The sequence below is a fragment of the Phalacrocorax aristotelis genome, chromosome W, assembly GCF_949628215.1.
Source record: "Phalacrocorax aristotelis chromosome W, bGulAri2.1, whole genome shotgun sequence".
Taxonomy (NCBI): domain Eukaryota; kingdom Metazoa; phylum Chordata; class Aves; order Suliformes; family Phalacrocoracidae; genus Phalacrocorax; species Phalacrocorax aristotelis.
In genome coordinates this window covers 1,271,074-1,295,209 of record NC_134310.1, presented here as the reverse complement: position 1 = coordinate 1,295,209, position 24,136 = coordinate 1,271,074, and the positions used below count along the sequence as shown (strand labels likewise).

The 24,136-nt window shown below is 45.1% G+C and overlaps 1 protein-coding gene across 4 annotated transcripts in view; it reads left to right on the top strand.

Moving 5' to 3' along the window:
• Window positions 1-24,136, top strand: part of WDR7 (WD repeat domain 7) — a 143,100-nt gene that overhangs the window by 40,538 nt on the left and 78,426 nt on the right. For 2 of the 4 annotated variants that reach the window (XR_012657798.1, XM_075077463.1), the window contains exons 17-20: window positions 1,416-1,505; window positions 3,453-3,571; window positions 5,189-5,312; window positions 12,389-12,502. Coding sequence is in view for 3 of the 4 variants with exons in the window: in XM_075077463.1 (XP_074933564.1) it covers window positions 1,416-1,505; window positions 3,453-3,571; window positions 5,189-5,312; window positions 12,389-12,502 (447 nt within the window). In the remaining variant the exon portion in view is untranslated. The remainder of the gene's footprint in view (window positions 1-1,415; window positions 1,506-3,452; window positions 3,572-5,188; window positions 5,313-12,388; window positions 12,503-24,136) is intronic. The other 2 variants (XM_075077464.1, XM_075077465.1) reach the window with 2 other exon arrangements.

The following is a 24,136-nucleotide window of genomic DNA, read 5'->3' as shown; positions in this document are numbered from 1 at the left end:
GTTCTTGAAAATCAATTGAAGATACAATTAATGCATTTTATGACATGCTTGGTCTCCATCAACTCGGCCTGTATTTGTCCTGAGAAGAGCACGGCTCTGTGCTGCTTGGCCACTGGGCCAGCTGCTTCCACCGCAGTGACGGTTGTAATTACTGACGTTGGAAGAGAGCCGGCAACTACAACGAAACGAGGCAAAAAAGAAGCTTCAGAGTAAGACTGTAGTTTCAGCATGGAGTGGGCTCATGTTTTTATGAACAATCTTTTCCATAAAATAAATAGCTCTTCCATACGCCTACTGAAACTCGGTTTGGCTGTCGCGAAGTGATTTACGCTAGTCGTCCTGTCACTGTACGCGTGCCATCGCGATGCGTTTGTGTGGAAAGTATGGAAAAAGTAGTTTTGATGCAGATGTCCCACAGTGTCAAAAGAAGTTCCCTGCATGAAAAGCAAAAGGACCATTGAGAAGACAATGCTTAATCGGTTCGGGAGCTTGAACCCATTGTTGTCCTGCAACGGCATAAGAGAGGGGGATTAATTTGAAGATGCTTGTGCATGACATATGGTAATTTCTCTATAGGAAGGAAGTGTCACATAGTGACCTCTAAATCTCTGCGTTGACCTCGGGTTGTAGCATGTGTATGCCATAAGGTCTGCGCATCTTTTCATGTGATAATATTAAGTCATGAAGCATTAGTGGAAGTATAATGTTTAAAACTGCTCTTAAATTGCATTTGCACTAAGAGACGATGCAGCGTGCAAAATAAATGTCACGGATCCTGCTTTGAGTAACGTGCTTGAACTGTGCTCTTCTGCAGTCGCTTGCCTGTAGTCTCACGCTGGACGCTTCGTATGCTTCTGCTTTACGCTCTTAGTCCCTTCTTTGGTATAGGCTTAAAATTATTTGAATGGAGGCAGGTTTAAAATGAACCTATACTAAAACTACCCATCAGTAACACATTCTGTGACGTATAAGAGGGACAGATGGGGCAGCCCTGGTTTAAAGGGGATATTTCTAGGTTTTTTAATGAGTAGCGCAAATACCAAATCTGTGTAAATATGGGAAAAAGCACAAGAAGAAGCAGTGAAACTCCTGTTTTTAAAATTCATAGTCAACCGTGCTGTCAAACCAAACCTGGCTATCTAAAGATGGATTTGTAAGCGCTTTATTCACAGGTACTTCTGTCTTCTCGAAACATGCAGGTTTCTGTTAGTGTATCCGTGTGTCTCTGCAGTTGCATGTCTTCCTCTCACTGGCATTGCACTTCTTGTAAAGCCTAGAATTTTAAGTTGAATATTATCACAGTTTCCTCCAGTTTTTTGTTTTTCATTCTTCAGTGATACTAATCTGTTTTTCAGAAGCTGCTATCCTCACTTTCCTTTTTTTTTTTCTCTATTTCTTCTTCTTTCCTCTGCAAGTTGCTCCTGCTGTTTCTTCTAGCACTGAAGCTGGTCACTCTGGCTCTGACACTGCTCCTACTTTACATACCTGTTTCTTAGTCAATGAAGGTATTCTTTCCTCACTTTTCTATCTATTTGTCTTTTACTTTCAATTAATGTCTCTTATCATTGTTATGACATGACTTTCAGTTGATCTGTGTAGGAATTTTTCTTTGCAAAAAAGAGAGGCAATGAGTTAATTTTTGTATATTTTGCCGTTAATGCTGGTAGAGGGTGAGCAGACCCAGTTTGTGTCTTGGACTGTAAGTTCAGATCTCAACTAGTGCATCAGAGGTGATATTTCACATCTTGTTTGGGTTTGGTGCTGTCCTTTGACCAAAAACAATAAATCTCAGCCCTCGTTAAGTAGGGAAAATACCCGTGCCTGTACCCGTCGGTGAGGAGAGAAGCCGTGACACGCGTGGTGCGTGCCACCTGGAGCCCTGAGATGAGCTCTGGGACCAGCGTGGGACAAGGCTCCCTCTCCTGTGGTGGGCGAGGACCAACGCTCCGTAGTCCATGTTACAAATTGAAAGGCTGAGAATGTAATGCTGCTTTTAAAATGAAACAAACACAAAATCAGCTTCACGTCATTTAAATTTCCTTTTTGGTGCTAATGAAAACTTACTGTTTATTTAAACCACTTGAGTTTTGCGTTGGGGATGGTTTTTCTTCTAAGAAATATTTATCCACGTTATGAAGAATGTCTTTCTGCCGAAAAGGCTGGCACAAAACCCAACCAAACAGAACCCCTTGTATCCCGGTACGCAAGTTGCTTCAAATCAGAAATTATATGCCCTTATTACTAAGCTATAAATTCCTGCTGTCGTGCATCTCAAGTAGCGGAAACAGAGCGCTCTTAAATTGGAAACTCCTCTTTTTAATCCATTTTTCCTTAAGGAAAATTGACATAATGATTTTCTTTTGTCGTAGCACCATGAAGAGCTTTCTTAGTTAAAATATGTAGATTTGTATGCTCAGTATTGCTGACCACTTAAAAACGTAGCTCTTTATGCTCACCTGGAAGTATTATGCTTGAGGAACTGGAGAAGAGCTTAGTACCAGGAGGGTCCTTTTGCCTGGAGTACTTCACAAGCATTTTTACAAGCTACATTGTTTGAGCTCAATATGCTTATCTTTACTGGTTTTAACTACACAATACTGCAGGCTTGTAGTACGAAAGTGCCTGAAGTAAGTGTGTTGAAGTAAGATTTAGGTGGAAAGATAAGGACAGCAGATAAACACGCGCTTGTTCGTATTTGCATACCCTTTAAAAACGAGGCAGACAATTCTATGTAATCTTGCTAGTGGTAGTTCGTATGCTAAGTTTTCTGTAATTGAATTCTATCGTGCCTGCGTGTAGGACATTAAATACTGTGACAAGTAGTGCTAATTATGGTTTGAACGCATCAATAGATGGTTAATCTAAATCTTGAACTCAGAAGCATGGCTTATGCTTTCAAAAAAAAAAAATTGGCCATAATACTACTGGCTTTTTTTCTATTTGGTATGTGCATTAAATATGTTCTTAAGGCTGCAAGTTTAAAATCCAAGCATACGACTAGGTACTGAAGTCTCTTTGAGAGGGGCTGGGGAGAAAGAGGCATGTTTGTGTTTCATCGGGTCTGATTCAAGGCAGTCTTCTGCTGATGTCTCAGCTGACCCTTGCATGCGCTTGAGATCTGTCCAGCTAGTCCATGAGGCGCGATTTGTGCCTGGCAGAGCTCACGCCCATCCGACACAGAAGCACACGCGCTGTCGCGCCTGCCTGGAGGTCAGCTGCCATCGGTACGGCTGGGTGAGCCCCCGGCTCCCGCGGCAGAGGAAACAATTCTGTTGTTCTGCTCCAAAATCGGTTCAGTTCTTTATTTCCTCTCCCTCTTTCTCCCACATTCTCCTCAAGACCTGCTGAGTCCCACGCCAGTGGCCAATGTAAATTTACTTGATGGCATTTTGAACTTAAAATTGCTTCGGTGTTTATGATGTTTATCTCCCTGTCGTGCTCTGTTTTAACAGGGTGGAGCCAGCTGGCTGCTATGCACTGTGTGATGCTCCCGGACCTGTTGGGACTGGATAAGTTCAGGCCCCCCCTGCTGGAGATGCTGGCTCGGAGGTGGCAGGACCGATGCTTGGAGGTGATTTCAGTAGTAATTTTGTACCGCTAGGTTTCTGGGGTTTGTGTTGTCTTTTACTGATGACATTTTCCCTTAATATTAAAAAAATATATATCTATAATTCTCTTCCGATGCGAGTTCCTGCAGTTTTTATTTCAGATTTAGTAAGTCAATTTTCCAGTTAACCTCTCAAAATGTTGAAAAAGTTGTCATGTCTAAATATATATATATATATATTAGCCTTCTGGATGCTCTACATGTTTTTTAAATACATTATTGGATTAAAAACATCCATGATTACATTAAAATTCTTATTCAGATTAAAAAAAACTACCCTATATTTTTCAAGAGGCTGCTGCGTTGCTTTATTTTTTGGAGCGTGTATACAGTAGCCAGTAAATGGTTTGTCACCCAACCGTTTGATAAATGACTAGTGGGCCTGAACGCTACACCTGTGCTGCTGTGGCAAAAAATGTGCTGACTCTGCAGGTTCCCGAGTGGGAAGGGAGCGACGGAGCTGGGCTGTAGGTCCTCAGCGGCCCTTTGGCCTCCCTGGGAGTATGGTTTTTGCTACCTGATTGCCTGCTCTGTTGCTAGACGGGAGGTGCTGTGAGATGGCTTCCGGAGCGGGTCATTGCTTCGGCACCATTAAAATTCGGAACCAACAGAAGTCCAGTCACTGGATATCCTTAGGTGTCGGGGCAGCAGATTTACATTCCGTTTGGCCACAGTTTTTTTATTTTACCTCGCTCAAATCACTTAACTTCCTTGTGCGTTAAATCTTTTAGACCGGAAGTAATGTGTGGATTTATGGATGTGTGTTTATGAACTCTTCAGATGCAACACTTGATCTTGACGGGGGACAAATAGTATAGGATAGTGTGTTGTATTTGTTGGTGTGAAAACCAGATTTTATTTTATTTTTTAAGCTTTGGGAAACCTTTTTATGTGTATTTTCCTCTGCTTTCATTGTTCGGTGTTCCGTAAAATGTAGTAAACGAGTAAATATAATGGAAAAAATACTTTTAAGAGATTTTGGGTTGTTCCGCTTTAATATTGCGACACCCACGGCACTTAGAAAGCTTCATTCATTGCACGTTTGGAGTTTTGGACCCAGCTTTGGAAATGGTGTAGAGAAGGGTGGTCGCAAGTTGCTTCTAGAAAACTAGAGTTTTGGTGGCTGTTCAATGCAGCAGCACAAACATAAGGTTCAGCCTTATTTCCCTGAGTGGGAATCCTGCCTCGCCGTTCGCTTTGCGGAGGGAAGACAGCCTCGGTCGGACCTGCTGCCCGCGCTGAGGCGCGTCCGCGGAGGCCGGGAGGGGGTGGGCAGCTCCGCGATTGTGCGCTGCGCCCGTGCCGGGGACCGCGCTGTGACGTTCATCCCCTGGTTTTCTCATGGGGCTGTATGTCTTCGCTGTGTCCTGCTGAGAACTGTCATAGCTGGGGCACGTCCTATCGTGGTTATTTTGCTTCAGTGTTTCAGGTCGGGAGGGGTGGGGGAAAATGAAGGTCTTCTAAAAACTTGGTTTCATTTTCTGTAGAAGTTTTTTCTTTTGTTCTTGCTAAATTATACTGAAACCATACTGATAAATGTTTGCTATTTGAGTTTGTATGACGTTCCTGTTGGCTTTACAGGTAAGAGAAGCTGCCCAGGCCTTGTTGCTAGCGGAACTCAGACGAATCGAGCAGGCGGGTCGGAAAGAAACCATTGACGCGTGGGCTCCTTATTTACCACAGTACATTGACAGCGTTATATCACGTAAGTATGCTGTGTCAAACCTGAAAATAACTCACTCTGTTGGTAGATAGAAGGAAAAAAGGCATTTTGTACACAAAATTATGAACAGTACGACCAATCTAGGGGAAAAATCTAGGGTTATGTAGAAAAGTTTCTTGAAATTTTCAAAGTAATGTCAAGATCATGAAATCCGTTACGGTCACTCAAGTTGATTAGGTAAATCGCGCACTTCAGCACGTCTCGGTGGGATTGGAGCGTCTGGTGCAAAGGCCGTCCCTGCTGCTGAGGGCTAGGCCTGGTTCAGAGGTCTGCGGGAAGAAACCTCATAGAACGACAAGGTACTGCTGGTAAAACACTGACCTTCCTTTCCAAAGAAGGTGTAGTTAGATTATAGAAATGGTTATAAAGGGATCCTCTGGCATCCCAAGAGTGTAAAAGGATTCCGAAAGGAGCTAATGCCGGGTCGTCCGGTGTGTGTCGTCAGCGTCTGTCGCACGCTTGATGCGGCGCCTGCCCAGTCGGGTGTTCAGAGCCATTGGGTGCCAGGCGCCGCAGGGAGATAGCGGGCAAGGATTAGCCTCCAAATGAGGTAAATAGCTACTGATCACTGTATAATCTCTTGCTTTTTTTCTCTGAAGTATCTGTCTTCATTTTATTCGTTGTTATTAAAGCAGAGGTAGTACAGACTTCCAAGAGCATATGTGATCTGTCAGCATCATGAGATACTCCATTAAATTATCCATCCAGAAACTTGCCTGTACAGAATAGTGTCCAAACGCATCTGCCTTATGTAATAAACCAGTAAAAATACGTATTTTTTGAATGAGAATGTTGCTTTTAAGTCGTAGGTGTTCATCTCTCTTAGAATGAGATTCTTTTTCCACTGAAGAGTGCAGTTCCTATTCAGAGAAAAATCTCTGTTAAACACCAATTGATTTTTTGAGAGATGTGTAATAATCTTATTAAAAATAAATTGAATGCATACATGACATGGAGCACGGTACTTTAAAGGGATGTTGAGAATTTGTTGGTAAGACTAAGCTGTTGTTAATTACAGCCTTTAGCCACGTAGCGTTTGCCTTCTTAGGGGGATGTTGTTGCGCAGGTAGGTGTGCAGCCAAGCAGTGAATCGTAGGTGCGGGTACGTTGTATGCACGTGCCAGAGAGCCTGGATTCACGCTGACGGATATTTGTGCCATTTTGTATGTTAGGGTGCTTTTTTTAATTGATCTTCTGATGTCACTTGTGCTCAGTTTGTAGAGTACAGCTATAGTTGCCCTTTACTCTCAGGAGTAGCTGCTGGAGCAACCGGTCGGGATTACTGATTTCTTTTCTCTGGAGTGATACTGAGTCACCTTGTTGGGTGCAAGGTTATGGGCTTAATTGTGTTGAAGTGTACGTAAACCTCTCGGTAGTGCCTGCTTTAGCCAAGGTGACTGCTTCTAAAGGAGGAACAACTTTTTACTGGTTGCTTTCAAGTATGTGAAGTAACATTTGTTTCAATAACTTGCTATTTCTGGTACTCCTCGTTACTTAAACAATTACATTTGGAAGTTTGAGAGGAGTGCGCAGTGGTGTGTTGCGTGCGCCATTGGGAAGCGTGGTATTTCGTTCTGCCGCTTGTGCTGGTGTTTGTGCTCAGGTCAGGGGTACGGCATGCATTTTTATCGCAACAGTCGGGGACTGACTGGTTTCAGAAGAAACTGGAGTATTTTGTACGCCTTCCATTCAAGCGTGCGTCCAGCGGTGTTTTGGCCTTTGTTAGTCGCTAAGCAAGTAGAAGCGTAGTTCCTGTTTTGGCACCGAATTAGGACGTGCTTATCTATCAGAGCAAGGAAGCTGTAAAACACAGGAAGAAAATATAAAATGGAGAAACGGGCTGAGCGTGGCTGAATGAATGACTTGAATATAAACGTTCAATATTGGGAAAACACCGATATTGAAAACCTTTCAAACAGGTCATGACTAGCAAATTAGAATTAATTTTTTTATATTAACAGTCTTAGAAACTATATGAATTAAGGTTAGAGAGTTTGTGGTTCTCCTGAATGACAGGGCTGAGAAGGCGTTTAATAGTGGGACTGTATGAACGTACACAAAGATGCTGGCACTCTGAAGAGCAACTGTTACGGTATCAGAAAGGAGAAACAAAAGGAACTACAAATGTTGCTGTTGTGGGTAAAGAGTAAAGCGCATATATGGGTTACATTGTAAGACATGATTAAAAAATTGTGTTCTTTGAAGATCTGGGGAGGAATTGAAGGGGATAAGAATTATTTAGGATGGCCAAAACGGATGCAATGGACTTCAGAAAAGTAGTTTTATGCTAGAAAGATAAGGAGAAGAAATGTGAAAGATATTTCAGTATGAAACAGTGCTTTGATTCCTTCAGTTTTCCACCTTTCCTAATTTTGCCTCTTGATATAGGGGCATAAATTATCATCAGCATATTTTTGTGTCCAGCTTGTTATTACTCTGCAATAGTTCTTACATGCACGATGTGGAAACTGTGCTGCTTTTGCACATTAACGTGTGTTTTAATTAAAACAAGCGGTTATCGCTAATAGAAGCTTGTTACTGATACATGGTACTTTGTCGTATGCATTTACTTGGCCCTTGAGTGAGTGAAGTGTGCGGGAGTAGCAGGCAGAGGTGAAATCTTTCCCCGTTAGTATGTTCAGTGCTCAGATCCAGTAGCAAGTCTGGGACGTGACCTTACTCGTACAGATCAAGCGACTGGCACGTCTCCCAGAGTTTTGATAAAATGCGTTCAGGAGACTTGAAAGGCAGGCACACTCGCCCAGGGGTTATCTTTTAATAATCTTTTAATAATCATCTAACTGATGCAAGAGAGATTATTCTCCCCTGGAGATGGTGAGGTGGGGGAGCAGGGAGAAAGCCAAGCAGACCTTACTTTCTCTCCTGTGGGTCTGCCAGCGCCCCGCCAGCCCGCGCCGGGGGGGCCACTCGAAGGGGCCCGGTTACGCTGTCGCCGCGCCGAGCTGCTCGCTCAGAGCTGCCCGCACGGCTTCTGCATCGCGCCCTTGGCCGCGCAGATGCACGGGCACACCAGGCTTCGTTTCACAGCGCCTCGCAGGGGGAACAATAAATCTTTCTTTTATTTGGGCCTTCAAATCCAAAATTGGCACGTCTGCTTGTTGACCCCACATCAAACGGGAATGGATGTATAAGTGATGCTATGAATTAAACCTATGAGAGATGTTGCAGGTGTTGGTATTTTTCAGGCTCCCACAGGGAGGAAGGCAGTTAAGCTTTCAAAGCTTCATCTCGTATCTACCGCGGCTGTAAATATTTGCCGTGGCCTTGCCTGCTCCTCGTGTTCGCAGCGTACGATTGTTTCTGAAACGCTGCGCAGTCCGTGGGGCGGAGGAGGTGTTTTCAGCTGAAACTCAGGGAAAAATGCTGCTGCGTTTTTCCACCTGCTTATTTTTGAGAGCAAAGGCTGTCTTCAGTGTCAAACGGGATTATTTCTTCAAAGGGATTCCTTTGCCCAATATTGTTTCTATTTTGTTTATTCATTTTACCTTGGCCGGTGTAGCGTTTTCTAAAATGCTGAAGGCACGGTTGCGGGGCTCTGCCGTGGGACACCGCGGTGCAAGCTCTTGGCGGCGGCTCTGTCCGCCGAGCCCCGAAGGGACAAATATATTGTTAATTATGTGATGTTACTGCAGATAGAAAAATGGCTACCCTGGCTTTAACGGAAAGCAAAAGGTTGCCTTGCCGCGGCCTCTGTGCGCGCGTGGGATGCGGCTGGGCCCGGCAGGCAGCGCGCGGGGCGGCTGGGAGCTGCTCGCGATCGATCGGGGCGGCGTGAAGCGAATTAATGCGAGGCAGGCGGCTGCCGGGGCGCGGGCAGTGCCGGCCACGCGCTGCAGAAGTCATCTGTTCTCAATGCGTCCTGCCCAGAAATGAACTATAGGCACTTCTCTTGCTCCCCATATTGCTAAAACCCAGCTCATTCAGGTAAACGTTTGTGTCAAATTACTGATTCTTTTTAAGTTAAAAATCTTACGCTGGCAGCACAGAATGAAAGGAACTTAAACAGATATCCTTAAATTGTGTCTCTCTTTAAACTGCTACAAATAATAATCCGTGTTATCACTGGAAAGAAAAATAAATATGAAAAGTCTATAGTAACGAACTTGCCGTTGTCAGTTTTTATGAATGTATTTCTGCTAGGCTTATATTTCTGTTAGAAAGTTTTATTTAAAGCCAGATCAATTGAGTAAAACTTACTTAAACTTCCATCGATTTAAGTGGGAGCTTTCATTGAGTAAGGATAGTTTGATTGGACCCCAAAGACTTTGCTATTTATATACGTGGCGGATCATCTTGCTCATGCAAGGTTTGATGTAAAAGAGCACAAAGTAAGGCAAATAACTTTGTGCTGCAACGTTGTAATGCATTAAATGAATAATGAGTTTAGGATGCTGCAGTAAATAGTAAATTGTAATAATGGTGTACGTTTCTAGTTAAGTGTATCTTAATTTTCCAATATTTTCTGGTACGTTGACTGGCTTATTTCTAATACATTCAGGAGTTTATCATCTTTTCACTTCTCAAATGTGTCTCTAAGATATTTTTGTGTGAATTATGTAAAAAACACGTGTGTCCAGGAATACATGTTCCTTCTTACTGGATTTGCATTGAGAGGAAAGGATTGTTTGTTGCCTGGCATATTTGCCTGATGGCTATTTTTCTCCCCTTTGGCTTTATCCATTCAGTGTTTTTTGGGGCAATGTTTAATCATTCTGATTAAATAGATTTTTACTTGTTTTAATTGTATAAAATTGTAATAAACTTTTCTGATTTTTTTTTATACCCTATACTTAGAATCGACTCATGCAAAGGCACTTATTTCCTTCTTTTGCGTTATAATTAGTCTCGCTGAGCTCTTTAGAAAGGTGTAGTGTATCTAATATGGAAAAACCAGCCTCTTTTCAGCAACTCAAGGCTAGAAAGCAGAGAAAAAGGTGAGGCGATAAATAAGTAAAACAAAGGCTTTCAATTTTGGCCCAGCCTAAACCTGCCGTTTAGGGACTGCTTGACCCTTGGCTTCCACCGGCTTGGGTGTTCAAACACAGAAAAATACTCCCTCGGAGATGAAAGCTCCTCGGTCAGAGCCTTCATACTGCAGTTTTCAAACGGCGTGCAAGCTCTTCACCCTCCTCTGGGTGCGGAAAGGCATCCGGGAATCGCAGCCTCTGGGAGCGGAGCAGCTGGATGCTTGCTGTGCTGCACAGCTTAGCCGCTGTTTGTACTAACTGCAACGCAAAAGGAAAAGCAGCGCTTAAAAACTAACCTCCTCTCTCCCACTCAGCGTGCTGGCTGACTCTAGTGGGAGTACACAGAGAAACAGTAGTGTCAGACAGTAGCTGGTGCTTGAGGGTAAGGACCAGAAGGTACTTCAGTGACGCGGTGCTGGAATCCCGGTGTCCCTGTGGAAGCTGGTGAGGGGCCCATGGGGTGATGCAGCACCGTAACAGCGAACTCCTTATTTTCAAGTGTCCTGAAAAAGGTTCGTGTGCAGTTGGTAACTGCGTGTGATCTCTGCAGTCATGCCCGCGTGCTTAATGAGGTGATACGCTATTGATTCGGCAGCGTGTGCCAGTCGGGTTGTATCTTTGTTATCGCTGGCTTTTATGTGTGTTGACACAATGAGAAGGACGTCCAGAAAGTTACTAAAAGGCGCTAGTTTGTTTATAGAGAGGGTATGCCAGAATAAGGTTAGAAACTGCTGTCAGACAATTGCGCTGTTATCACAGGGAATACGTAATTACTTTGCTGTGAGTACTTAGTATTTAAAAACAGTCCTGAAGAAGTAAAATGTGGAATACTCCTGAGAAGGTTAATGTTTCTGAGGTGGTTTAAAGACTACCCAGAGTTAAATGGCTTCTCAGGTGTGATTCACCAACCTCGTACGCAGCCAGCGGAGATTCCCCCGTCGTGATTTATTACGATAGCGTCATCTTGTCACTCGCCAGTCACATTCGCGTGTTTGCAGAAGACTAGGAAGTCACTACATGAAACCCACTGAGCGGTGATGTACCGCACGTCAGCGATTTCGTACGGACGATCCAAAAGCGGCAGAGGAGCCACAGCAGGTACGGAGGGCGCTTCTCCCCGCCCGCTGCCGAGCGCCGCTGGGGCTCGCGTTGGCCAGCGAGAGCCGTCTGCCCTCCGCCAGGCAGGGCCGTGTACGGGCACTGGGTTTCTCGCTGAACTTTGGTTGGTGCTGCCAAAGGGCCGTGGTCCCTTAATTAATGGGCACCTAATGCTCCTGTGGGTTGCAAGCCTAGTGCCACAGGCGGTGAAGCAGCGATCTCGTCACTTAATAAGATTATTGATAGTATAAGCTGATGTAGAGGATGTATTGGGAGGAAAGAAATCGTATCAGGGCATCCCTTCAGTCTGCTTTTTAACTCCTAAAGCTCTTTGGGAAGACTGTGAGGCTTAGCAAAACACTCCTGTTGGTAATGCCTGGATGTGAGGCTCGCGTAGGGAATAACTAAAGGCTGTTACTGGGCAGAGTACAAACCGGTGAGGTGCGGCTCCAATCACGCGGTGCTACGCGACACGATTTGGTGTGCGTTTCGTCACTTCGAATCGCAAGGAGCGGATGCATCCCAACCCGGGTGACGTGGAGCGAGTCACCTGAACGCCTGGGCTCTGAAGGTAGCCTGGGAAAATGGCGCGGCTTTTGGAGAGAGAGAGGTGAAGGGTTGAGGGGGGACAGGAGAGAAGTTCCGCTGCAGCTCTGTATTTTGTGGCAAAACAAGTTGTTAGCGTGTAACGCGTGGATCTAATACTTTTTCTTCTTTTTCTGCCATCATTAAATCGACCCTGGAAATACCTCCTTTGTAAATGATTTTTAAAGGGTGGGTTTGTGAAAAGCCCGCATACAGTATGCAGGGGAGCCCGGAAAGGGTTGCTCTTTGCTTCGTCTGCGTTCGATAGAGTTGCACTGCATGGTTCAGAATATCAAAAGATAATTACCTTTTTTGTCGTTCCTGACCTCTGAGGATGGTATCTACCCAAATGACTGACTTGTGCGAGTGTCCCGTTGTTTCTTCCAGCTGGAGTGACCACGGAAGCCGTTCAGACTGGTAGCGCAAGCCCAGATTCACTGGGGACGGAGGCGAAAGTTCAGGAAGAGGAGCATGATCTGGTCGATGATGACATCGCAGCAGGTGAGCGTTAGTATAACGAATATGCTATTTTTTTTGATATACTATGTACTGCGCAGAGGAGATGGAACGCTTTCTGCCAAATAGCGTATTTTTCATGAGAAAACAAAATACTAAGGCTGCTTATGAAGTGTGTGCTGTTAAAAATGAAGTTGTTCAGAAGTAAAAAAGCTGCAGCCAGAAACTAAATACCTGCTTAACTGTAACTGCTGCATTGTTGTGTTACGTCTGAATCAGTATCGATTTTTTTTAATTTATGTGTGTTGAGCTTTTAAGTCTGTTGCAACCAGCATGTTTGGCTTGTAGTTCTTGAGGCTTTATATGATCCATTATAATTATTGCTTAAATAATTTACCTTGGTGAAAGATCTGATGTAAGGGTGCTACCATCTGTCTGCTTGACCAAACTGAGGTTTTTTTCAACAAGTAAATGCCTCTAGTTTGTCGTGGAGAGAATTTGAGTGTATTTCCTTTCTACAGTACACATATGGCTTTTCACTGTTGCTCTCTCTACTCTAGACTGGCAAGTAAAGTCAGGAGTCCCTCAAGGCATATTCTGAAATGACAGACCGTACAAAAATATGCATTTAATTACAAGCCAGTAGCTTTTGATTCTTTTTTCATGCTTATTTATGCAGTGTCATAAGGAAAATATCTGTGCTCAGTATCAATATCCTTGGTATTTGAATGGCTACGGCAGCAGTTTAGCATAGCGTTCTGCACATTACAGAGTGTGAAAGCTATCTTTTCTTTTTTTTTTGACTGAGTTTTGTATAGATTTTTGTGAAAGTCTAAAAGAAAACTGGTTATTTCTATTGACCTGAAGATGGTTAGTATGACAGATCTAGTTTTAGGTCAAGGCTGTGGTTGAAGGTGCCCGAGACAGGATTACTGCTGGCGGAAGGACAGCCTGTCGAGAGCAGGGAGCATTAACGCAGGCGGGGGATAAAAGGCCAACTGGAAATAGCCAGGAGGGAGGTAGGATGCTGGGAATGCCTTTAGCAGCTAGGGGACGATGCAGGACTTGTCAAGAAACAGCAGCGAATAGAGGATGAGCCCTTGGAAAACATAAAACTAAATTAATGACTGGGCTCGGCAGAGCCTGAGGCGCAGATTTCCCCAGCATATACGTCAGATCAGCGTTTGCTTCGGGAACACGTGCCATCTCCTGGGCCCCGCGTCTGCGAGAGACCTCCTGCGCCTCCTGGAAGCTTCGGCAGTGGCAGTGTCTGAGCAGGCGTGGGTTGTATCTGGGCCAGCTTTCCGCCCCTTCGGTGGCGTATGTTCTTTTCACGGGAAAGAGGTTGGAGATGGGATGCTTTCGTGGAGTAAATTCCAAATCATGCGTGGGGTGTTTTTGTTTTGTGCTAGGCTGAGTTTTGAGGTTTTCAGAAAGCTGTCCGCTGTGTTGCTAGGGTCTGATGGTAAATGGCTGTATTTACACAAAAAGTGTTTCTGTTATTAAAAGCAGTTGAGCTTTAAAAACATCCTGAGTAAAGACAAAATTTCGATCCACAATTGAATGCAATTAGTTTTGTGTTGGTAGGATACAAAAAAAAAAAAGGTTTGAGACAATTTAAACTTAATCTTATCTTAGAAAAGAAAAGATGCAGCTTCTTTCTATAGGGGCCCTACTAAGGCTAATATTTATTGATTGACTGCCCAAAGTAATGCTGGTGTGCAGTGCTCACAGGATTTTTCTCAGTTCAAATTGAGATTCACCAAATGCTTTCATTTTTCCAAATAATTTTTTAAAAGGATCACTTTCACATCAGTCCTTTTAGAGATTAAAGCATTTTAGCTTAGCTGGCTGAAAAGCACTGCAGTCTGCTTCTGGAAAACACTTCAGTAATACACTACAGTGCCTCTTAAGCATTTAAGAACACAGGCACAGGAGTTCTTTAGAAAATTGGGTCTTCAAATGCACTGAAAATACAAGCAAGAATAGTCTTCCGAAGTAGCAGCGGTATTTATTGCTATCCTCAGTGCCTGAAAGGCTTTCCTGGATAATGAAAAGTAGAGCAAATGTTTTGCTTAAGTGATTCACATGTGAATTTTTTCCCAGTTGGGCAGTAAATCTGCTGGCTTCGGTGGTCAACATTCTGCAATTCAGCATGATGGCAAATTGGCATTTTTAATTTTAAATGTTTTCTTAATTTTGTCATTTGTAATCGGTTTGTATTTCCAGTGTAATTTTAGGATCCAAGACAGCATCTGAGTTTTACTGTAGCAATCCAAATACGTTTTTCCAACCAATAAAGAAAGAGCAAGATACCTGAAGAAAAAAAAAACACCAAAGCACCAACACCCTGGTGCTGTTACATATGTGGAAGTGCAAATATTTGTCTCCGTGCTGTAACACAAGTGCAGCAGCATCTGCAGGGGGAGTAAAGCAGGGGCATGGCTGAGCACGTAACAGGGATAAATGGGCAAACATCCCTGAGGCTGGGGGAGAGGCGGCGCTGTAGTGCTTCGCTACCTCTCTTGACAGATTTATTTACTTACAAAGAAAATGATAGAACAGCATAAATAGACTGTCTTTAAAAATGCACCGAGTTTACCGTGTGGAGCTGTTTTGGAAGCGAAGGACTGCAAGCAATAGCTTTTAGGTTGCAGCAGTGTTCGTCCCTGAGCTGTGCAGCATTACCTCAGTGATGGAAACAACATATTGGGGCACGTCTGTTATATATATATATTCTGAATGTTGTATGGATTGCTTATACCTAATCAGCAGAAGCTTCTAGCAAGTTCAGAATTAATTTAGAACTAAATTAATCCCCAGGGCAACTGTAGACGTTTCCGGAGTGACACGAATGTCCTGTCGGTGATGTTCGGTGCCGCTTGTGGTAATAGGAGTGCCAGGTTCCAGGCAAGACCTTGTTGCTGATGGTGCCACGTACAACGAAAGATGACTCTTGCCATGAAGAGCTTATTCTAGTCTCTGTTCCAGTAACTTAGGTAATACCGCCAACCTCGCCGGCATTGCCTAATGGGGAATTTTTCCGTGGCAATCACGTTTTGCGATGATGGCCTTATTCGTGTCAGTATTGACAGTGACACTTGCAAAGCACGAACCCAATTCCAGTTCTAACTGACCACTAATTTTTTCTTAAACATTTTTCCCCCTTCCGTGAGCTCTGAATGGCACGTGCAGCCCCCTCGGCTGCAAAGGCTATGGAAGTATCAGGCTGCCTCGGTTTTGTAGATACAAGGTTCGCAGAAGTACGCCTCTGTGTCTGTGAACGTGCACCCTGACCGCTTCATTGCCCTGTGCTTCCCTCCCCCGGCTGCGAGCTCAGCCGAGCTGCTGCTGCAGTGCGAGAGTGGTGGAAAAGAAGGTACGTGCTGGAACTCACCTGGACCTGTCATTCACCATTGCTTGAAGCAGCGGTGCCACGTGCATGTGTGCGAGGTGGAAGCAGACGCGAGCCCGAAGTTCTGCCAGAGGGTTTGGTCCGATTCTGGGGGATTTGGAGGAGTTTTATGTAAGACACACGGCTCTCAGAGAGAGGGTTAGGTGTCCTTGGAATGTCCTTCTGACCTGAGCAAACAGGTTTCATGCCCCCTAATTGGCTTGATTACAAAATCTGTTGCCTGCTATTAAACAGTAAACAGTCTGGTTTTTCTAGGCTTTGTTTTTAATAGCTCCATGAAAATAAAACGTCAGCAGGCAGGAAACGCAAGGCGCAGGCTGCTGTGGGTGCTCTTGTGCCCGCTCCTGGGCGGTAACGCTGCCCTGAGGAACAGGAACAGCGCTGACAACTGGCTTAAGCTGGCTTGCTTGTGACATTATAGTGCTCCAAGAGGTGGCCGGACAGGTAACTGAGTTAAGTGCGCTGTTACTGGACCAATTGTTCTGCTTCTGTATTTCCATAAATAAAAACAGCAACAGATACAGTTTTCATTCAACTTTACTTGGGCCAACATAAATATTTTTAATTTTAGGCAACACTGTAACTCAGCGTAGTCAATTGCTGCACCGGGACGGCGGGGAATTGAATTGAAATGCAGTTTATTCCTCAGGCTCTGCCATTCCAAGCAGCTGCGAGACGGGGGCCGTGGGCTGCTTGAGCTGCGGGGTAAGGCTCACTGCTTGGGCCGGTCCATTTCCCCCGCGTGCTGCTGTGAGACGTTAGTGCGCAGAACGGGAAGACGTAACGGTCGTCCTCCTCCTTGTCCCTTGGTGACACACAGAGAGAGAAGGATCGGCTCGAAAATGTCGTGTAGTGGGTTAAGGCAATACATGGATGCTTTAGAAAGGCTCTGGTTAGCTGTGTAACTAAAAGGAGTCAGGCAGACTCCTGTGTATGATCCGTGCGTTGCACAGACACTTATTTCTGATATCAGAGAGTTCCAGCCGTCGTAGCAGTGCACGTACAAAGGTTTATAAGGAAAATAAAAGCTGGGAATGCTACCGATAAATGTTCATCAACTTGAAAATTTAGTATTTTGGATCTCTTCTTTCAATATCCACAAATCTATTTTCAAGTATAATGAGCAGTATTCGTTAAGCAGTAATTATCCTTGAACTGGCAAAGTCAGAAGCAAGAATTATTGCTCGATTAAACCATACTCTAAACTTAAAAATAACTCTGTAATCAGTGACAGTATTGGTCTGTGTTGAAGATTGAACAGCGGAGGGGCAGGGTCATGTTTCTTGTGACTGGTCTCGTACCTCACCGCACCGTCGCTGCGGTTGAAGTGCAGCAGTACGTGGAATGCATTCGCAGGCACTCTTAACTTCCAGCGTTTTCCCATATTTGGGGTATTTATTTCACCCTCACTGTTCAGACTTTCTGATTTTGGTAAAATCTAACTACTTGAAGTAGTTTTAATTTAGCTCCTAGCTGATGTATTATTTTCCTCTGTGGATTATTACAGTTTTTAACTCAAAGGCTTACAATGTAACGGAAGAAAATATGTCAACAAACTGCAAACCGAAAGTTGTGGAGTCATCTGTTAAGTCATAGACTATGCTTTTTTCCCTTGTTCTTGAATTTTTATTTAATATCTTGAGCTTCTGGACTACTTTGGTGGTTTCTCTTCATTCTCTTTCTTGCTGCCGGAGCTGGACTTCTTTGAAGCGGGAGCGGCAGGTGCCGTTGCCCATTGCGTCCCTCCCGTTCCCAGCCAGACTTCCACTGAAAACTTGGGGTGGAGTGGAGGTACACAACAAACGAAACCATCTGCCGTCCCCAGCAAACAAGCCAGTGGCCCACTGTTCAGCACAATGAGGGTGCCAAAAGAGTCAGGCTCTGGACAAAGTTCCTGCTGGGTTTCTTTTAAGTAGGTTAGACTGAACCTGAGCACCTTCCGCAAACCCTGTCACATACATTTTTGTATCTCCAAAGCCCACCGTAGAGAGATCAAAGAGGCTTTTAATTTGTATTTAATCACTCATTGGAAACCCATTTACCATATCATGCACTGACTATTGTGTAAAACACCAGAGAAGTGAGGTTTTATCATCTAAAGCAAGCTTCCTCCCTTTCAGATGCTAATTAAGAAAATAGAGAAAATACACCCTGACCCATCTCTGTCACTTGGTCTTTCCCGTTACATTTAAAAACGGAATGTGAATTCACAGACGTAGGTTATTTAACATGTAAAAGTTAATTTTTATTGGACTTTGCGTGTGTGCTAACAGGAATTCTGAAGCACCTTGAGAAATGTGTGTAACAGATAATTGTATACCAAGTTACTTGAGAGTCTAGGTTCCTACTCTCTGTCATTAGCTGTCTACAAGGAGGCATGAAAATGGGTAAAACTCTGGGGGTTTTTTTAAGGGAAACACAATTCATGTAACAACACAGGGTTTTTCAACAAAGCTGCATGTATTTGAAAAGATACGGGCATCTGCCAGTCAAGCAGATGTCGCCCCGTAAACGCCATTAAGAGCTCTGCTCTCGGCGAGGGGGTTACGGGCTTGACATCTGTCTGAGTGGCATCTGTCAGCGTTGGGAGTGCTGCGTGTATTCATTAAGGAAGTACTAATTCAAGAAAACCGGCCTGTTTGCGGGGCGGTTTGTAATTAACGGAGCCGCGTAGAGCGGTTGCGGAGCGCAGAGCCGTGGGCTGTGCTGAGCGCCGCGGGGTCCGGCCTCAGCCGGGGCTGCAGCTGCCGGAGGAGCAGGGCAAGGGCTGCCAGAGAGCCAGACTCAGCCGGCCCGTTCAGTGACGTCTGTATTGCTTTAGGAAGAACTGACGCTTCTAAAGTGACCGTATATTTTAAAAAAAATGAATGCATTTGAAGTGCCTTGGCTGAAAAAGCTAGCAAGCTTGAATAAGAACTCCAAAAGTATTTACTTAAAGGCAAGATCCGTAGGTTTTCAGCTCTAACTCGGGTTGCAGAATTGTTAAATACCTTTGTGCTCTGTGGGAAGCGACATCAGTGTTTCTTCAGCTTGTGAGCCACGGAGCTGAAAACAGAGCAACCTGGACACCTGCACGCCTGCGCCAGCTTCACGGTGTTCAGCGGCCGCTTCTCTGCAGCTGGAAGGTGTCGTCTGGGGGAGCCGCCTCGGAAGGAGCGCGCAGGACTTCGGGGCTCCCCGTGTGCCGCGGGTCTGGCGCGGCTGGAGGCGAGCGACGAGAGCCGCTGGCTGGCGGCCGCCCCGGGGCTGCGGGGGACGGCCCTGCCTCGCTTCCCACCCCCACGAGGGCAGCGCACCCACCGAGGGTGACAACCCGGCAGAGCTGCTGTGTCTGGAGGGCGGACGTTTCGCCGTGTTGATCAAGTTCAGCGTGCCCTCTCTACCCATGTATTTACCCTGTGGCGCACTAATTTAGAGGCTACAATTTGTATCACAGGAGCAAGTCACTTTTCAAATTTGAAAATATTTACCTCATCATATCTATCGCATATTTTGACAAAATCAGTATATTACACAAAAGCTATACTTGCATACAGTGTGGTTTTGAAGCGACTGTGTTAAATATTGCTCTCTAGTGTAGCATAAGAAGCAGTCTTTAACATGCGTTCACCTACAAACGCTGGCTTTTGTGTTTGAAAAGATAACTGTTTTAATTTACTTTTGTATACTCTCTGGTATCTGTATTTAGTTGATGGAATTAGCTTAGTAGGAAGCTTTGCATAGCGTATCCAAGCAGTATCAGTCCTTACACCTCCTTATTTTGTGTGTGAAAGCAGGAAGTCGCCATCATTGTGTGCGTTGTATGTCGGTACTTTGTGAAAATCGATCTGGGACTCGTCTGAAATTCTTTTGTTGTTTTGGTGGCAGATGTCTTCTTCCAGCGCTGTGCAGTTGCCCTTTGTGCCTCAGTTACTCTGAAAAATCGTATTAACTTGGGAAAAGTTGGTTCTCTTTGTCTTAGAAAAAGATTTATACCTCAATTGTATTCTTCTGGCTGCTCATCCCCTCTCAGTGGCATTAGGCAGAAACGCTTCAGCGTGATGTTTTCCTTAACTCAATCAAGGACTTCTGAAAGATTGTTACAGTCGAAAGAAGATTATTTAGAACAATCTCTTCAGGTGTAGAAGTGGAGCCTTAAGGAGGCACAGGTTATAAAAGCAGCGTATTAAATAGTGGGGTTTTTTGAGAGTCCTCATTCCTTTGGTTTTTCTTTTTATTCTGTTACATTTGTTTTTTCCTTAGTATTGCAATGAAAAACTTTGTACACCTCATACTTTCTAGTTTTTCTCTTTTGGTTCTAATAACAGCGTAGTGATGATAAAGTGCGTGGCAGGAACGTGCTTAAATCTCTATATGGCGTTTTCTCTGGTTGAGGCCCAAGAGTGTGGAAACAGTCTGTTTTCAGTGGTTGCTGGGCGATGCGTCTGGGACGTGACGAGGCCGCCAGCTTTGGCACCATTCTTAGCCAACTTCTCGACAGCAGTTGTTTTGCCTAAAGCAGCGTCCCCGTTGTGTTCTTGCATTTGAAGAATGACTTCAGAGGCACGGCAAGTCTTTGCGTGTTAGCGTCCGACAGAGCAGTCTTCCTCCCCGCCTGGCACCCTGAGGAGGCAGCGGGCAGGGAAGTCCCTCTGGGCGCGTGCCGCAGCCGAGGCGGGGAGCGCGGCGGCCCTGAGGGCCTTGGTAAGCACAGGTAGTGCCGGTAGCGCCGCTTCCGTGCCAGCTCTGGGGCCCGCGACGGCATCGGTACAGCGCCTTCGGGCGTCCGGCACTTCCGAAAGGTGTGTGGTGATGAACAGCCGCAAACATCTCCCCGATTTCCCTTAATCCACCTCAGTAAGTTTGAGCTTGATTGCCCGTGCTGACTACAGCGGTGCTGGCACAGTGTGTCGTGGGATGTTAGCTTTAATCGTGGCCCAAACGCTTTAAGAAGCTGTGCCGCTGTTAATGTGCAGAGTAGCCGTGGCTTTTTGCAGCGTTCGCTTGCGTAAAGGAACCATTTCTGTGTGGAAGAGAGTTCTTACGAATGTCGCCGTAAGAACTGCTGGAGTCAAGGAATTCCCTGTGGGGTTTACTCTCCGAGAAGCTTGTGCTGGTTGTTATTACACGAATCATTCAGTGGATGACCAATATATCGCTAAATCTAACGTACAACTCCTTTAAGATTTCCTTTAGTCTTGGAAGCAATGTCTGAAATTTGGGAAGGGTTTTTTTGTTTAAGTTTACTGGACATCTGTAATTTGAGATCCCCATCTACCATCTTATGCAACAAGTGAGCTATTTTCCATCTGTAATCCAGTAAGTTCATTGCAGAATATGAATTTGCTGCATCAACAGCAGTAATAACAGTTCTGAAATCGCTGTGTTTATTACTCGGACATCTCAGTGCTGTTGCCCTGAGGTTATACTGATTCCTGAGGCAATGAAGTGGTGATGTAAAGCAAAGACCTGAAACCTCTGCACTTCTTTTAATTTACACTTTTGGACTCACTGGTGAAAAATGACATAGATGTTAAATATGTTTAATATGTCATGCCACAATTTAATTTATAATTACAGAGGTCTTATTAAAACAACCAGCCATGGGCAGAGTTTACTTGTGTGGGTGCAGAACATCTTTGATAACTCAGAGATAAACTGCCGGTGCCTTAGGGTCAGCTGTGACTCGTGAAGGGAGAGATAAGGTCTGCGTGGGTCTGGCAGTCTCCTCACCCTGGGTGCGTGAGCCTTTCACGTGTCATCCGAAAGCTTTCTATAACCCTGACAACACGCAGACTGCGTTTCTTGGGGCAAAATCCTTTCAGACGTCCCCTCTTCATCAGCTTAAAACACGTTTGCTCCCTGTACTGCTCTTGTGACTTCAACGCCTTATCACCTCCTCTGACCTATTTTTCTTCTCAGAAATATCAGGTGGTGTCTCAGCACTAAGGAGGTCTGTCAGACTTAAAAAAGAGGAAAATACTTCTCTGTGTTGAAATCCCAGGACTAGCTTACGGCCACCCGGTAGCACAATAACCTGCTGAGCAGAAATGTGTTGACCAGGTGATGTAGACCAGGAGTTTGGGATACCAGGAGCGTGGTCAGTACCAGTCTGTGTGGTATGCCAGGAGGAGATCATGAGTATTCACCATAAAATCCCCATCCTTCACCTTCCCGCCCAAGGAAAGTCTTATGTGGTCTCCTGGACGTAGCGAGTAGCTGTTGCATCTCATTTGCCCTAAATGTTCATCTTCCTTGCTTGAATCAAAGTGCTCTGTGAAAGCTCCACTCCTCTCTCCAGAAAATCCGCCTGGCCCACCTCTTCTCGCGCCATGCGGTGAGCTGCGCCGCCGCGAGCAAGCGGGAGGTAGCTACAACAGCACGAGACGGCAGGTAGCCCGCGCCTGCAGGGCTGTTCCGGGGCCGTGCCTGCCCTGCTCCCTGCGCCGCAGCCTGCGCCAGCCTCTCCTCCAGCCCCGGAGCCCCAGCAGTCGCTGTAGCAGTGGCCTCTTTCTCCTGAGCTCCGGCTGGACTGGCCTCACGATACGCGACAGCTTGGTCAGACGCAGGCGTGAAACGAGAGGCGCAGTCAGGACCACGTGGCGTCCTCACGCGTGGTCGCTTCCAGGGCCGGAAGAGTGAACTTCCCACGCGCGCAGGTTTGGTTACTTTTTTCCATCACTGGCAGACCTTTTCCACTCCTTCTCCATAATTTTTTTGAAGGCATTTTCTAGCTATGCATAGTTCTTCAGTGTTTATATGCGAACCACACTTCATGCAAGTTTGGCAGGATAGGAAGAACATAAAACATGGAGGGTTTTGACTGAGGTCAACGTTAAGTGGATAGGGAGCTGTTATTGCGGTTCCAGCTTGCGGATTTTCCCCAGGGTGACGGGAGCAATGAAAAACAAAAGCTGTACGAGGTACCAGGCTGAATCTCAGAACAATAAACAGCGGGTACCAGTTTGCACTTCTAGGCTCATGACTTCGGTGTTCTGAATTTCCTTCCCTACCTCTTCCTAGTAACTCAAGGAGATCAGGGCCCTGGGTTGTCCTTCGGGTACCGAAAACGCATGATGTGAGTTCCCCCAGGCTGTGCCCCGCTCTGTGAGTGGGGCGTGAGGGGAAGGAGAACACCTCGCCAAAATCTTGCGTCATCTAACAAGGGAAGGATTGCAGCTGGCTGGACTAGTCGTGTCTGAAAGCATCGCCTTGTCGTCCGTTGCACAAAGAGAAGTTGTGTCCATCCGCTTGTAGTAATTCCAGACCGTACGGTTCGGTATGCGCGTGCGTGTATGCGTTGTCTTGGGAATCCGGCTTCCCTTGGCTAATGGTGTATTTAAGCATAGGATCAGTCACCGCACAGTTGGAGGATGATGTTCTTCTCAAAATTAATTAGTTCTATTGATACATTTTAAAAATGGTATTTCCTTAGTTTGTGTTGCGGTTTTTCTAGGTAGATTGATGAAAACAACTGAGCTCTGAAGGCCCATCCTGTGGGTGCTGCCTGATGTCATTTTATTCTAAACAAAAGTGGTTTTTGTGAAGACAGAGGTCTGGCGTGAAATTTATAGCAAGTTTTTGTAACGCACCTTGACAGCAGCTGGTTTTATAGAAAAATGCTGTACCTTCTTCTGGACAGTCAGGTTTTCAAGCTAGCGAGTTCAAAACATCGGTTACCTACATGATATATAAAAAACCTGATGAAAGATTAAAAATGAAAAAGCAATACTTTATTGTATTGGAAATTACTTGGTTTCACATTTCAGCTGTAGTTCGAACAGGTGTAACTATTCAAAAATAAAACCTAGTGCGAACACATCGAACTGTGTTAAAAGATTATAATGTCAATAGTACTTTTTTTATGCAAAAACTTTATTTTTCCTTACACAAAAGAGAAGACTGAAGCTCATACGTTTCATGCTTTTACTAGTCTTTGCACTTTCATAAATAAATAGATCATCTAAGATTCAATAGGCCAATTGCAGCATATAATAGCTATTCAGAGGCAATTAAACTGCCTTTTTTCATGCCGGCATGCGAGCATGCCCTTTCACAACCTTCAACTTGATTTGTGGTGATGCAAAATTAACTTAAAAGTCTTGTTTGCTGACAGCTTAAAGCTTAATTGACTGAAAGCCAAATAGAGTGTGTTCTGCATTCAGCACGGGAGCCCCCGGTAAAGCCGTGTGTAAATCGCGTGTGCCGAGAGGCAGCGCCGGGCACCTCGCTGCCTGCGCCAGCCCGCGACATCGCCCTGCGGCGGGTGGCACCGCTCCCCGGCC